This window comes from Bos taurus, chromosome 3 (assembly GCF_002263795.3).
Source record: "Bos taurus isolate L1 Dominette 01449 registration number 42190680 breed Hereford chromosome 3, ARS-UCD2.0, whole genome shotgun sequence".
Classification (NCBI taxonomy): Eukaryota; Metazoa; Chordata; class Mammalia; order Artiodactyla; family Bovidae; genus Bos; species Bos taurus.
The window spans coordinates 115,945,800-115,962,591 of NC_037330.1; the positions used below are offsets into that span (position 1 = coordinate 115,945,800).

General features: G+C 45.9%; 1 protein-coding gene across 4 annotated transcripts in view; it reads right to left on the minus strand.

Moving 5' to 3' along the window:
* Positions 1-16,792, minus strand: part of IQCA1 (IQ motif containing with AAA domain 1) — a 188,575-nt gene that overhangs the window by 166,709 nt on the left and 5,074 nt on the right. For 2 of the 4 annotated variants that reach the window (NM_001206547.1, XM_010803866.4), the window contains exons 2-4: positions 10,406-10,730; positions 7,807-7,926; positions 2,977-3,168 (exon numbers count right to left, since the gene is read on the minus strand). In NM_001206547.1, the coding sequence (NP_001193476.1) occupies positions 2,977-3,168; positions 7,807-7,926; positions 10,406-10,730 (637 nt within the window). The remainder of the gene's footprint in view (positions 1-2,976; positions 3,169-7,806; positions 7,927-10,405; positions 10,731-16,792) is intronic. The other 2 variants (XM_015467211.3, XM_010803867.4) reach the window with 2 other exon arrangements.

The window sequence follows — 16,792 nt, forward strand, 5'->3', positions numbered from 1 at the left end:
AATGAATCACAGAAGTGGCCTATGTCACTGTCCACTGTCTGAGGACCCAGTTGTGGGCCCTGATGAAGAACCTTGTCCCAATATCCCCTATTAAACAAGGAGGACTAAGGCAGTTCTGTCCACCCAGGGACAAAAGAGGATCCACCCTTATCCAAGACCCTGGTAGCAATTGCAGAGCCCACTGCGGACCCAGTGACAGCCTCACACCTGTTAGGATGGATGTTATCGAAAAAACAAGAGATAACAAGTGTCAGAGAGGATGTGAAGATAAGGGAAGCTTCCAGTACGGTTGGTGGGCATGGAACTGGGTACAGCCGCTATGGAAAGCAGTAAGCAGAGTGCTCAAAAAATTAGAAATAGAACTGCTGTGTGCTCCAGAAATTCCACTCCTGAGTATTTGTCGGAAGAAAAGGAAAACACTAACTTGAAGAGATACATGCACACCAGCGTTCATCGCAGCACCATTCACAACAGCCAAGACACGGAGACAACTTGCCTGTTGATGGACGAGTATATAAAGAAACCCTGGTATGTACATACAGTGAAGCCACAAAGAGAAGGAAGTTCTCATTTGCGACAACATGGATGAATTTTAAGGGCATGATGCTAAGAGAAATAAGTTGTAAGAAGACAAGCAGTTTACGGTTTCACTTACATGTGTAATCTAAAAACACGGAGTGTATAGAAACAGAGTTGTTTTTGTGGCTGCCAGGGGTTGGGCAGGTGAGGGAGACAGGTGGAGGTGGTCAAAGGACCAGTTACAAAGTGAACAAGTTCTGGGAATGCAGAATGTACGCTATGGTGACTACAGTGAACAATACTGCATCTTATACCTGCAAGCTGCTAGGGGAGTAGACCTTAAATGCTCTCAGTATAAGAAAAAACGGCGTTCATGCGAGGTGATGGGTGTGTTAAGTGTGACCAATTACTGTGGTCATCATAATGAAATGCACATATATATCTAACCATGATGTCGTACATCGCAAAGTTACACAGGGTGACATGTCAAATATATCTCCACAAATCTGGAGGGCATAAAGAGATAGTCTATAGTGGTTTTTTTTTATGGTGAGATTCCTGTACCTGTATTTCTTTAAGAGAAACTCCTTGATTGCAGGATTGGGACTAAATCTGAGGGTGGTACTTCACGGTTTTACAAGATTTCCACTGTACCGTGGAGAAATATTACCAAGTAACATCCAAGAATTGTACAACTCAAGTTCTGAACTCAGATGTGTATCCCATATCCCATATCCCATACCCCAGAAACTTCAAACCCCATAGAGGACAGACATTCAGCTGCCAAGTGGGGCTGGAAAAAAAGGAGTGGGAGCTGGTGGGAGAGGCAGCTATTATTATTTTTTACTGTCTTTTTAAATTTTTCAATTGGAGGATAATTGATTTACAATGTTGTGCTGGTTTCTGCCGTACAACAATGTCCATCAGCCGCATGTATCCCTGTATCCCCTTTCTCTGGCCCTCCCCACCACATCCCACCCCCTAGGTCGTCACCGAGCAGTGGGCTGAGCTCCCGGTATTATAGAGCAACTTCCTACTATTTTACACATAGGGTTACATACATGGGAGAAGGAAATGGCACCCCACTCCAGTACTCTTGTCTGGGAAACCCCATGGACAGAGGAGCCTGGTGGGCTACAGTCCACAGGGTCACACAGAGTCGGACACGACTGAGCAACTGAACAAGTGTACACGAGTCGGTGCCACACTCTCAAATGTCCCCGCCCTCTCCCTCCCACTGCGTCCCCAAGCCCACTCTCTGTGTCTTCGTCTCTGCTCCTACAGGTTCATCAGTACCAGTTTCATATACAGGATGGATAACAAGCTCCTACTGTAGACCACAGGAAAGCATATTCACCCCCCTCTGATAAACCGTAATGGAAAATAATAAAAAGTATACACACACACACACATATGTATACAAACACACACACAACTGAATCACTTTGCTGTACAGTAAAAATTAACAAAACATTGTAAATCAACTATATTTCAATAAAGTAAATTAAAAAAAGACTTTATGTCCCCACAGAAACTTGAAAGAAAGTAGTCTTTTTCTGCCTTTCCTCAGCCCCCTCCCAATTCCCATTCAAACACAATTGGGGACAAGAGCTCTGAGCTTCTGGCTCCCCTTTATGTCCTTATACTCGCTTTCTTGCCAATCTAATTCTCATTTGTATCGAGCTGCAGTTTTCTTCATTTTTCCATGAGCAACCTCAGTCACAATTTGAAAAAAGATGGGAGTATAAATCAAGAGGGTCATCTGACAAAGGCAAGGAAATTTCCAGGGCTCCTGAAAGGAGCATCCACGTGTGGTCATCGGTGGTGTTCCCTGAAGCGTACGTGAATGGTACACGCTTCTGTAAGCTCCTAGGTGTTAACCCTGCTCCCTTCTATAATCACATGTCTGTGTGTAAATGCAGTTTTAAAAATGCAGTGAGGACTTGTATAGCAATACTGCCTCCGAAAGTTATAGATGATTTTTAAAAATACATCAATAAAAGGTCCTGAGTTTCAGACCTATTTATAATGCAATTTGAAAAAAACATAACCAAGCATGCTTAACAGTTTCCCCAGGATAAAAACAGTCTTTTCTGGAATTTAGTCCAGTTCTACTAAAGGCTTCTCTGGTGGCTCAGACCGTAAACAATTTGCCTGCGATGCAGGAGGCCTGGGTTCGATCCCTGAGTGAGGAAGATCCCTCGGAGGAGGAAATAGCAACCCACTCCAGTATTCTTGGCTGGAGAATTCCATGGAGGGAGGAGCCTGGTGGGCTACAGTCTGTGGGGCTGCAAAGAGTTGGACACGACTGAGTGACTAACTCTGTCACTGCCACTCTCCTGCTAGAGGCGGGACTTGGGAACGTTGAGTTCTGGCGCTCAGCCCCACCCCCGGGCTGCATCTCCACCTTGTCCCCACCCCCGGTCTGCATCTCCACCTTGTCCCCCATGGTCACACCTTCTGGATTCTCAGCGCAGCGGCGCTCACATCCGCCACTTTATCACCGAGTAACCTGGCTTGCTTGGCTCTGTATTCCTGCAGGTAGATCTGCTTCATGAACATGGCTCTCAGGCGCCCTTGCCGTGCCCTCTCAGCAATCTGGATCAATTTAACAGCCTCTTCTAGGGGGATAGGCTTTACTTGGTATTTCTGCAAAAACATTTAAGATAAATCAATGTTTAAACACGCTCACGACCTTAACTGATTCCAGAAACATCACATGCTAACTTCTAACACCACCCTGCTAAGAGTCTCCAAACTACTGAGAGAATTGCAGCCATTCAATACGAATCATTTTTTTCCCAAGCATATGCATATTTTGATAATATGTCATGTTCACACTGTGAGCTTGTATGTAAGGATCTGTTAAGCCTTCCTCTACCATTTTGAACAAAATACTAATTAGCTCCACAATGTTTTAGGTTGGCAGCAGACTATACGAGGGATGCCAATGAAAACGGATCAAAATCAACCTGAAATGGCTACCAATGTTCCATTAACTTCATAGTAGAAATTGAAAATATAGATCTACTAGGAGAATTTAAAATGAGAAATACAGACGAAGCCAAATGCTGGCTTTAAAATCACTTACAGAACCATCTAGTGAATGTGAAACTAATATTCGGACCATTTCAGAAGCATTTAACTTTGTAAGAGAAACCTCTCCCAGCACCTCCATATTTGTCCTTTAAAACATCTAACCATGGTGGGAACTGCTCAAGAATGCTGTCTTTGGAGATCTCACGTGGGGGGAGTTTGGGCAGAGTCAGGGAGGGGCAGTGCAGCTTTTCGAGGACAGGGATGAGAGCAAGGCTGCTGCTGGTGGCGGGTGCGTCCAGGGCCCTGCCTGGGCTCAGGCCTGAGGCCCTCTGTCGTCCCAGGAGGGAGGGTGAAGCTGTGGACCTGGTGTGGCTTCACCCAAGCCTCCTGCCTGGACAGAGGCAGAAGGAAGAGGCTGTTCGAATCCAAAAACCACTCAATCATGGGCTGAGCCCTTGCCCCGGCCTCAGGGGGCAGCAACGGCCACATGTAGGTGCGGGCAGGAGAGTGCAGCCCACGGGCAGATGCTGTAGCTCATCCCCTGGGCCACCGCTCCTCAGGATGGTCACTTCTCTGTGTAACGGGGGTGGCGGCGGGGAATGCAGACAAAGCGGCAAGAGAGGGAGGGAAGGGCCATTTTATTGAGGATAGATGCCAGAATTGCTTTCCACGTGCTTTCTCATCCAATTCACAAGGCAACGGCCAAGACAGGTACTACTGTGACCAACGCTAGGGACTGCCCTGCTGGCCCAGTGGCGAAGACTCCACACTCCCAAAGCAGGGCCTGGGTTTGATTCCTGGTCAAGGAACTAAGACCCCAACTGTAGCAACTAAAGATCATGAGTGCTGCAACTAATACCCAACACAGCCAAGTATTCATCTGTAAAGGGTGTCCCTGGTGGCTCAGATGCTGAAGAATCTGCCTGCAGCGTGGGAGACCCTTGTCTAATCCCTGGGTCGGAAAGATCCACTGGAGAAGAGAAGGGCAACCCACGCCAGTACCGTTGCCTGGAAAACTCCATGGACAGAAGAGTCTGGCGGGTTAGAGTCCACGGCACTGCAAAAAGTCAAACAGGACTGAGAGACTAACACTTCCCTTTTGTACATAAAAGGAAGACTGAGACTGAAGAAAGTAAAGGAATTCATGCAGTTCCTACGCTTAGTAAGGGACTCACCCCATTTGAAATGATGAGTCACCCTCTTTCATGAAAGCTCCCACGGCCCCTCAGCATGGAGGCAACAGGGCCTTCCAAGGAAGCTCTTTCACACAACTGCTTAGGGTTCGGTGTCCAGGGGCATCTTGCTGCTTCAGATTTGCAGGGAGCTGTTCTTTTCAGTAATGCACTTTGGAAGTGAAGGTAAAATGAATATTGCATGCGTGCGTGCAAAGTTGCCTCAGTCGTGTCTGACTCTTTGCGACCCCATGGATTGTAGCCTGCCAGGTTCCTCTGTCCATGGGATTCTCCAGGCAAGGATACTGGAGTGGGTTACCATTTCCTTCTCCAGGGGATCTTCCCGACCCAGGGATCGAACCTGAATCTCTTAAAGTCTCCTGCACTGGCAGGCAGGTTCTTTACCACTAGTGCCGCCTGGGAAGCCCCAAATAAATGTTGCTATGCTGTGCTGTGCTTAGTCCCTCAGTCGTGTCCGACTCTTTGTGACCCTGTAAACTGTAGCCCACCAGGCTCCTCTGTCCATGGGCTTCTCCAAAGCAAGAATATCAGAATGGGTTGCCACACCCTTCTCCAGGGGATCTTTGAAATCCAGGGATCCAACCCAGGCCTCCCATATTGCAGGCAGATTCTTTACCATTTGAGCCACTGGGAAAGCCCAAAATAAATATTATGCTGGTATAAATCAGATGATGTATGTATAAACCCTTAAGTGTAGAGCAGGTCCTCAGCAAATGCCATTTATTATTGTCTATTTCCTTTAGATTGCACACTGCCATTCTGAAAATAATTTCAGCCCTCATGGGATACATGTGAGGGATTTGAGATATCCACTCAATACAACAAAGATATCTGAAAGTCAGTGGAGGAGGCCATAAGAGTAAATACTCAGCATGACCAGTGCAGAAGTGGGCAGTTATTTTCCCTTTATTAAAATTCTTTGTGCAGGGATTTCCCTGGTGGTCCAAAGGCTAAAACTCTGCACTCCTAATGAAGAGGGCCTAGGTTTGATCCCTGATCTGGAAACTAAGATCCCATATGCCACATGCTACACAGAAAAAAAAAAAAAAGAATTCTAATAAAAAAATCCTTCTTGGGGTATACATTGTAAATATCTGCAAGAAATAAACAGCTTAAGGCAAGAGCAGGGGGTCCAGTGAGACAATGACAGGCCCAGGAAAGTCACACAGACACCCGGGTGTTGCCCAGAACCCCCATGTTCCACTGAGCACCCTTAGGTACCCCAGAAATGGGGCCTGGAAAACAGAGATGAATGGCTCGACCTAAGGAGGAGAGAGGAGCCGCTGAGGCTGAATGCTGAGTGAAGGAGGGGCAGAAACCTTTCTACTGCTGACCCTGCACAAAGCAAGATGGACTGGGGGAGAAGAGGCAGGGAGGACGTCTTAGTGCAACTGCACTGCGTGCAATGTAATCGCCCTTCTCCATCTTCCCAGGAGATCCCGTGGATTCTGCACTGCGTGTCAACGCTCTGGGCCAGGGACTCCCGGGGGTGGGGATGCCTGGTGGGGGCGGGCTCTGTTCTAGTGATGTGGGAACTGGAGGCACAGACCTAGGAGCAGGTGGTGAAGGGATGGCTGGACGACCCCCAAGGCCAGATTCCCAGGAGTCCACTTGGAAGAAAATTTGATGCAGAAGAGGGGTCAGATGTTTAGGGGAGGAGCAGTGTGAGGAGGGGTGGTCCTGAATGAGGCGGGTCAGGCAAGGCATCTGCAGAGACACTGTCACACCAGGCTCTGCAGGAAGAGGACTGCTTGACTGGCTGGCATGTATGGCTGGGGTGCAGTGTGAAGCCGCCCATGCAAAACGACAGGTGGCTCAGGGCTCGGTATGTGTGCTCAAAGAGCAGTACCCGACCTGTGTCCCTCGGCAGGCAGGGCACGTGCTGCTCCCTCCCCGCTGCCATCCTGGGGGCACCTGGAATCTTCCTCAACGCGTGGCACAGCGCAGGCTGGCAATGCCCCGAGGCATACCCGTCTAAAGGCCATGGGCGTCGTTTCCCCTGTGTACCTAGGCTGCACCCACAGTCCTAGCATGGCTACTAACGGTGCCCCTGTCACCCTGCACTGTCCCTGGGTGGATGGTCTGCTGCCGCCTTAATGCTTAGGCCAGGAAGACCAGCCGGAGGGCGGGAGGCATCACTCTGGAGGCAGGGAGGGGCACTGGAACACATCAGGTTGCGACGGCAGTGCCCTGCGGAAAGAGCTGCCCACGAGAAGGCTGCAGGGAAATAAACACAGAATCCACGAGAAGGCAGAGAGAGTTAAAGCCAAGGCAGCTACTGTGATGGGCAGAGGGTGCAGCTGCGCACATACCGGGGGGACAAAGGAGGAAAGTGCTTAGAGCTCCCACTGGGCTTTGCCCGGGGCTGTCCAAGGGGTCTACAGGTTTCCCCCCTTTCCCCAGAGAGAGTCTACTCCAGGTGATCTAAGTGCCACTCAACCTGAAGTTACTTTTTAAGATTTATTTTTTTAGATGTGGACCATTGTTGAAGCTTTATTGAATATGTTATAAATTGCTACTTTTTTTTTTTTTTCTTTTGGTTTTTTGGCCACGAGGCATGTGGAATCTTAGCTCCCTAACCAGGGATGGGACTTGCACCCCCTTAATTGGAAGGCAAAGCCTTAACCACTGGATCCCCAGGGAAGTCTCCCTCAACTTGAAGTTATAGGAGGTCAATCAGCATTTTCAGAAAGTGTCATTTACAGCTCCTAGTTACTCAGTACTTAATTATTTTATATGAACAACATTCAGTTTCTGACCGTAGGCTGGGTGACTTGGAGATGAAACATGAGACTGAGTTGATCATCTACTCAATCTCAGAGCTTCTGATTTAACCAATACTGTGTTTTAATCTCTAAGTTCTTGGACAGGAGTGGCTACGACTGGTCAAAAACACACCCAAAAGTTATTCAATGTCTTACTGATTGAATAACATGGGGGAAAGGCTGTTGCTCTCCTCGCACTGAGAATAGTCTTGTTTCTCCTACAGTTAGGAGCAGCAGGAAAGGACGTTTTACAGATTATGGAATGAAGTTTACTAAAACGATATACAAACCTCTGCAGATACATCTAATCCACTTTCTGCTAATATCTGGGAAAGGATTTTCTCTCTTCCTTTTATGACTTCCAACTTCTCCTTCAAAAAATACTTGGGTATGGGGATATCTAACTGTTGCTAGAGAAGAGAAAGAAGAAACAAAAGAGCACTTTGGTCACAATTCCAGGACCCAAATCCACGTAAAACCCACAGTCAGGACAAGGGCATCAGAGACTCACTCGACCTCCCACCCACACTTACAAGGTGAGGAAGCCAGTGGTATGAGACACCTTGTCCCCATCAGGTAGGCACAAATAAAGTCAAAAGGAGAAAGTATAACATATCTCATTTTGATCATTATCGCAAAATTCCAGTAATCCATATCAATTAGGCCTCAATGAACTAATGATAGCTTGAGGAATTTTCTTTAAAGAAATATAATCTTATCTAAGCCTACCTAGATGTTCATGCTGGTTTTAGAAAAGGCAGAGGAACCAGAGATCAAATTGCCAACATCCGCTGGATCATGGAAAAAGCAAGAGAGTTCCAGAAAAACATCTATTTTTGCTTTATTGACTATGCCAAAGCCTTTGACTGTGTGGATCACAATAAACTGGAAAATTCTGAAAGAGATGGGAATACCAGACCACCTGACCTGCCTCTTGAGAAACCTATATGCAGGTCAGGAAGCAACAGTTAGAACTGGACATGGAACAACAGACTGGTCCCAAATAGGAAAAGGAGTACGTCAAGGCTATATATTGTCACCCTGCTTATTTAACTTATATGCAGAGTACATCATGAGAAACGCTGGACTGGAAGAAACACAAGCTGGAATCAAGATTGCCAGGAGAAATATCAATAACCTCAGATATGCAGATGACACCACCCTTATGGCAGAAAGTGAAGAGGAACTAAAAAGCCTCTTGATGAAAGTGAAAGAGGAGAGTGAAAATGTTGGCTTAAAGCTCAACATTCAGAAAACGAAGATCATGGCATCTGGTCCCATCACTTCATGGGAAATAGATGGAGGAACACTGGAAACAGTGTCAGACTATTTTTCTGGGCTCCAAAATCACTTCAGATGGTGATTGCAGCCATGAAATTAAAAGACACTTACTCTTTGGAAGAAAAATTATGAACAACCTAGGTAGCATATTGAAAAGCAGAGACATTACTTTGCCAACAAAGGTTCGTCTAGTCAAGGCTATGGTTTTTCCTGTGGTCATGTATGGATGTGAGAGTTAGACTGTGAAGAAAGCTGAGTGCCGAAGAATTGATGCTTTTGAACTGTGGTGTTGGAGAAGACTCCTGAGAGTCCCTTGAAATGCAAGGAGATCCAACCAGTCCATTCTAAAGGAGATCAGCCCTGGGTGTTCTTTGGAGGGAATGATGCTAAAGCTGAAACTCCAGTACTTTGGCCACCTCATGCAAAGAGTTGACTCATTGGAAAAAACTCTGATGCTGGGAGGGATTGGGGGCAGGAGGAGAAGGGGACGACAGAGGATGAGATGGCTGGATGGCATCACCGACTCGATGGACAGGAGTTTGAGTGAACTCCGGGAGTTGGTGATGGACAGGGAGGCTTGGCGTGCTGCGATTCATGGGGTCGCAAAGAGTCGGACACGACTGAGGGACTGAACTGAACTCAACTGAAGCCTACCTAAAATAATAATTTAAATTCGGATAGCAAAGAATTGAGCTATAGAGCTCTTTGAATTAAATCTAATAATTTAACATCAGCGCATTGACCATTTGTGTGTAAATAGTTACAATTAAAAAAATAATTTGGTTTTATTTTTACCTTAATTACCCCACTGCAAGAATCATTTAAAAAATGAATTTGCTTTATTAGAAAACTTGTTTCTATACACTAGTTTAAACTCCTGTTCTTCTTTTGTGTGCAGGTATTTCAAACTGGTGCTGAGCCACTTAGTTGTGTCCAACTCTCTGTGACCCCAGGGACTGCAGCACACCATGCTTCCCTGTCTTTCACCATCTCCCAGAGTTTGCTCAAAGTCATGTCCATTGAGCTAGTGATGCCATCCAACCATCTCATCCTATCAGTGGAGGTCAGATGAATGTTTCCCATTCCAAGGTCAATGATCAAAACTGTAGAGGTGTTACTAGAGAATTTGAGTCACCACTGACCCAAAGCAAAGGAGGAGATGCATCTTCCTGGGGATTAGGAACCAGCAACCAAGAGGCTGCTCATCAAGAAGATGATGGGAGGCAAAGGCCAGACAGAGATGTCTTCTGGAAACAGAAGAAGTGGCATTGCTGTTGGAAACTGGGGGGATTATTTGTGAAAGGGTCATCCTACTCCATTCCTCCAACTGGCTCAGGCAGATACCATGGTGACAAGACCGACCACAACAATCCCGGTGTTCAGCAGATCCCAGGACCATGCAACAACTCAGCTGAACCAAAAGCTGAATGAACCCCATCCATGTCCACAGCAGTAAAGTCTCATTGAAGGGCTATGCTTCAACTTTCAATACAGCATACAACCAGTCAATATGCCTAGAAATTCTGTAGATTATTGGTTACAGGCCTACATATCTTATTTACAACAAAAAGAAACTAATATGAAAAAAAAAAAAACTTAAGTACTTACAGGCTCCAACTTTAGATCCTGTAAGATATCATCAAAGTAATGGAACTCAGTTAATTCCAACTCAACCATCTCATTCTTCAGCTCCAGGATGCGACCCATCACAGCATCCAGGATTTTTCGGATCAGAATGCGTTTCTGTGGGTGGACTATCTGGTCATAGACATTCTCCAGGTTTCTGAAGATCTGCACGTATTTGATATAGAAGGTGGCTAACATCTGGAAGATGAACACTTGATTCTTTTGTGGTTCCATCATCTTCTGAGATTCTGTATCAAGCAAAGAATTGAGGGCTTCTTGGGTCTGATGCCACATCTTATTATACATTCTGAGGGAAGACAGAGTAGACAGTTCAGGAAGCAGAAATTACTTTGCAAGGCATAGATACTGGGCATCTGGTGTAACAAAAAGCAACATACCATAAATATGAGCTGAGAACACCGCATGTGGCGGCAATGTTCTTTAGACCACGTATGTTCCGTTTTGTTGGGCATATGAGTTTTGGATATGACTACAACTATTATTATCAAATAAATGGTTTAAAAAGCTTTTCACCTTTGGTGGAAGAAGGGGGCAGTGGAGGGGAGACCCTTCCATCTAACTCTCCCACTCCAACTCGACCCATCACTGCATCCTGGAGCCAAAGAATGACATGGCTGAGTTGGAATTAACTGAGTTACCAGCCGGCCTGGGAGGCTGGCTCCTCACCCTTGTCTGAGTCAGTGAGGGGTGCAGCCAGGGGTGCTGAGGAGTGGGAGGGTTAGATGGAAGGGTGTCCCCTCCATTGCCCCCTTCTTCTACCAAAGGTGTAGGGTGGTGGCCACACCCCCAATCCCTTGCTGGTTTCCCAAGATTTAGCCCACACTTTTGTCACCCGGCCCCTATTCACCCCCCATCCCCCATCCCCTCACCATAACCCATCCCCCCATTTCCACTGAGCATGCCCTCCTATCCCTGCCAGGACTCTGATCAATACACTCACAGAAGAGACTTCTGTTTTCTTTCAAAATCTGGGCAATTTTTGGCTCTCATTTATATCCAAGATCCAGTTCTGAAAAGCTAAGTGAAAGTTCACTGTGTCTGGGAAGGGACTTCTTATAACCAGCGGGCCTAACCAGGGGGTGAGGGGTGGGCAGAATCTTGGCTGTCTCCTTGGGAAGAGGGTAAAACCCACAATGTCCATCTCTCTAGATAAGGTCTTCCCAGGAACGTGCTGGCGAGGGCAGCTCCAAACACTGCCTGACAAGCTCGTGGGTCCAGGGGGCTACGGGCTCTCACGGCCTGTCCTGGGTCAGCCCAGACTCTCATGTCTGCACCCACCTGTGTCCCGCATCCCTCCCTGGGTTCAGGTCACCTGCACCGGCCTTGGCCACCAGGATGGGAACAGCTTGGCCCTTGCTCTCTGGGGTGGAAATGCCCTCCGCTGATCTGTGACCAGTCCCCTCACCTCTGAACGACCTTCCCAGGGTCCTGCAGACTGCTGGTCACCCACCTCTGCTGACCTGCAGGTCACACTCTCTACCCAGGCCCTCCCTTTCATCCACATCTGCTTTTCGTCCCTTGACAGCATCCTGCTATCTCTGGTCAAGCGTTCTTGTGGCCCTTGTGTGTTTACAGTCCTTACTGCCTTTTCAGAGGCCGTCACGGGAGGAGGTGGAGATACATACGCTGGTCAACCCACCTTGTTGAACGGGAGGCCCTCATCTCCTGCCTGAGGTCATCCCCAGGCATGTCCTCCAGAGCTCTCCTCCACCATCTGCCCTTCCTCATGCAGACTCCTCTCCCTCCCGTGGGGTAAGAACGTGTGAGCATCTCACACTGAAACCAGCTGCCGGCCGAGTTCCGAGCCGTGTGTCATCCTCGCAGCATCCACGGGGCAGGGTGGCTCCCATCTCTCCACCAGGGTGGAAGGTAGGGTCTGCCCTTCAGAGGGGAGGTCAGCACCTGAACCCCGGTCTGCACAGTCGTGAGCTGAACCCACAATCCAACCCATGCTGCCACCTCCTCCTCCACTCAAAATAAAAGAAGCACCCCCCCCACGAGATGCATAATCACAACATCTGCTGAGACAACATGTAAGAAACAGGATTTCCATGTCCATCTGCCTAAAATTAATATAAATTTAAAAGTAAAATTTAAATATTTTTTAAAATAAAAGTTTCAGATAAATGAAAATAACACTTAAAATGTTCCTTTTTTGTAATTTGATTTTTGTTTTATTGATCAAAATTTCTAATTAAACATACAAATGATTAACGTTTACTAACCAGATGTCATGATAAGTTATTTAAATATGGTAAGCCACTACCTATACTCTGAATATTTTTCAAAATTAAGTGCTGTGTTGTTTCTTCATTTTTATTACTAGACTCTACTGATCTACTGCTGCTCTCTCAATAAATCACTTAAATTCAAAACAAATGTTTGATTTGTTAATTTTGAGGAGTTGAAATAATTTAAGAACAAAATATAAGAACAAATAATTTAAGAACAAAGCAACATTCTTATTTATAGAGAAAGATAAATATGGAAATCATAGTATTACCACAACCTCAATAAGCAGGACGTTTGTTTAATTTCTAAACCTACTGACATATTAGTGCTCATAAAACAAGAAAGGAACTTATATCTGTTACTGTTTATATACTCATTTCTGTACTTTAAAATTTTTTATTTTATTCAAGTATAGTTGACTTATAGTGCTGTATTAGTTTATGCTGTTTCTTTTTCCTATGCTTGGAGCAGAGATGGGAGATTTTCATCTTTCTGGCCCAAAATAAAAAGCTTCTATTGATGTGAAAACTCTTTTAGGTTCAAATGAAGATGATGGTAACAGCTCATATTTACATCATGCCGGTCACTGTTCTAAGTACTTTACATATCAGTTCAGTTCAGTCACTCAGTCGTGTCCGACTCTTTGTGACCCCATGAATCGCAGCATGCTAGGCCACCCTGTCCATCACCAACTCCCGGAGTTCACTCAGACTCACGTCCATTGAGTCAGTGATGCCATCCAGCCATCTCATCCTCTGTCGTCCCCTTCTCCTCCTGCCCCCAATCCCTCCCAGTATCACAGTCTTTTCCAATGAGTCAGCTCTTCGCATGAGGTGGCCAAAGTACTGGAGTTTCAGCTTTAGCATCATTCCTTCCAAAGAAATCCCAGGGCTGATCTCCTTCAGAATGGACTGGTTGGATCTCCTTGCAGTCCAAGGGACTCTCAGGAGTCTTCTCCAGCACCACAGTTCAAAAGCATCAATTCTTTGGCGCTCAGCTTTCTTCACAGTCCAACTCTCACATCCATACATGACCACTGGAAAAACCATAGCCTTGAGTAGATGGACCTTTGTTGGCAAAGTAATGTCTCTACTTTTCAATATGCTATCTAGGTTGGTCATAACTTTTCTTCCAAGGAGTAAGTGTCTTTTAATTTCATGGCTGCAGTCACCATCTGCAGTGATTTTGGAGCCCAAAAAAATAAAGTCTGACACTGTTTCCACTGTTTCCCCATCTATTTCCCATGAAGTGATGGGACCAGACGCCATGATCTTCGTTTTCTGAATGTTGAGCTTTAAGCCAACTTTTTCACTCTCCACTTTCACTTTCATCAAGAGGCTTTTTAGTTCCTCTTCACTTTCTGCCATCTAAACCTTATGAGGCGATTGTTATTATTATTCCAATTTACAGATGAGAAAATCGAAGCACAGAGAAGCTACTGCCCAGAGTTGTGTAATCTGAATGTAGGATTTGCAGCCTGGCTCCAGAATTCAGGCTCTGAAATCTAATGGACTCTAGTTTGTCAGGACAAACCCTGGAGGGCAGAGGTGTGCTGGACACAACAAGAAAACAAAGACGTGCAGTTAAAAACTGGACTTCTGGGTTTCCCTGGTGACTCAGTGTTTAAGAATCCACCCGCCAGTGCAAGAGATGGGTTCAATCCCTGGTCCAGGAAGATCCCACATGCCGCGAAGCAGCTAAACCTGTGGGCCACAGCTGAAGCCTGAGCAACCTAGAGACCGCACTCCAGAACAAGAGAAACCACCCCAGTGAGAAGCCTGAGCTCTGCAATGAAGAATAGTCCTTGCTCTCTGCAAACAGAGAAAGCTCTTGTGCAGCAATGAAGACCCAGCACACACACACACACACACACAGCTGAACGCCTCCTCCCTCCCAGCACCCCACTGAGTTTGGTGGCTGAATACTGCCCCTGCCACTCCACAATCTCTGGTTCAAGTATTAGATTTCTCCAAACTTGGCCATATTTTTAAAATACTGCTAGTGCAACAGCACTCTGCTAGACAACTTTATTATAACGACGAAAAGCTACTATCAGAAAGTTAGAATTCCACTCAGCTAGGAATGTCTCACTGTTTGCATGATGAACAGACACAAAGAAGCTGAGCAGGTTCTTGGTTTTTCCGAAGCCCAGACTTCCAGCATCTGAGAAGGGGCGGGACACCCAAGGCTTTCGCTGACCTGACAGGTGATGGCAGGCCCCACAGGCCAAGAGACTCAACACATGTTCCCACAAAGCAGAAAACTCGCCCATTGTGTGGACTAAATAGGGCTCAGGGCCTAGACCTGGCAGGACAACATTACAGAAGAAAATGACAGGCTAATTTTGTTTGGAACTCAGATCTGAAATTCCACTTAGCAAACAAAACACAGCATCAGATCAAAAACAAACTGTTCCCTCTGATCAAGGAGGGGTCACCCGGGGAATTCACAAGAGTTCAACATGAAGGAAAGCTGAATGAAACGCCGCACGGGACAGTAAAAGCTGTGGGTTATTTCCACAGATGCCAAGGAGGTGCTCTATAAATTTAATTTATGGCAAATGCCTTATGAAGAATGCTGTCACATGCCCCAAAGAACAGATGATGACAACCCTCTTCAAAATGCTGAAAACCAGAGACCAGAAATATTTTCGGTAGACAAACACTAGAAAACTAAATAATATGAGTAAAAAAAAACCATGAAGCATAGAGAAAAGGGGTGAATATAAAAGATGTTAAAAACTGCTTGTAAATGATACCATTGCAAGATCCATGGAAATCAGTAACAAAAAGTAAGAAGTCAATTAGTAGAGCAAAGTTGCAAGGCATAGAAAAAAGCCCTCCAAACTAAACGCAGGGAAAATATATGAAAAATATAACTCCATTCACAGTCCTGATTAAGAACATTAAACATTCAAGAATACATTTGGCAAAAGCCACACAAGATGTAGCTGAAGAAAATTCTGGAATGCGAGCTGCAGAGGGCTGGATCCCACAGAAGGCAGTCTCTCTGTTCCTGTCTGGAGACCCAAGAAACAAAGAAAGTAGACTCTTGAGACTGACAGGCAGGTTTAATATTACCAAGAATTTGCTAACAATATCCGGAAGGCTCTATAAATAAATCCAGTCATAATTTCTAAATGCAGGGGTGGAGTTGATAATAAAAGATAAAGGGCATTTATCAGAATTCAAAGTATTTGCCATGCCAGCAAGCATTAAGGTATGTCCCGCCACCCATGGAGGCTATGGAGGCTGTCTTCATAGGGTGCAGGGTCGATCTGAATTCCATAAAGACCCACGCCCGTCATAACAAAGGATCTTGGGTAGAGGAGGCCTCCTCCAGGGGAAACAGCAGCCAAATGAATGGATGGGAAACATCTAGAACTTTATGCCTAGGTTCTGCTTTGGGGCAGACCCAGCCCGGGAAGTCTTGCTGCCCTAATTCAGTGCACTCATTGGCTTGTTGTTGTTCAGTCGCTAAGTCATGTCCAACTCTTTGTGACCTCACGGACTGCAACACACCAGGCTCCTCTGTTCTCCACTACTCCCAGAGCTTGCTCAAATTCATGTCCACTGAGTCAGTGATGCTATCGAACCATCTCATCCTCTGTTGTCTCCTTCTCCTCTTGCCCTCAATCTTTCCCAGCATCAGGGTCTTTTCCAATCAGTTGGCTCTTCACATCAGGTGGCCAAAGTATGGAAACTTCAGCTTCAGCATCAGTCCTTCCAATGAATATTCAGGATTGATTCCCTTTAGGATTGACTGGTTTGACCTCCTTGCTGTCCAAGGGACTCTCAAGTCTTCTCCAACACCACAGTTCAAAAGCATCAATTCTTTGGTGCTCACACTTCTTTATGGTCCAGCTCTCACATCCGTACATGACTACTGGAAAAAACCACAGCTCCGACTAGACGGACCTTTGTCAGCAAAGTGATGTTTCTGCTTTTTAATATGCTGTCTAGGTTTATCATAGCTTTTCCTCCAAAGAGCAAGCATCTTCTAATTTTGTGGCTGTAGTCACTGCCCTCAGTGATTTTGGAGCCCAAGAAAATAAAATCTGTCACTGCTTCCACTTTTTCCCCTTCTATTTGCAATGAAATGATATTCAGCCTTGTT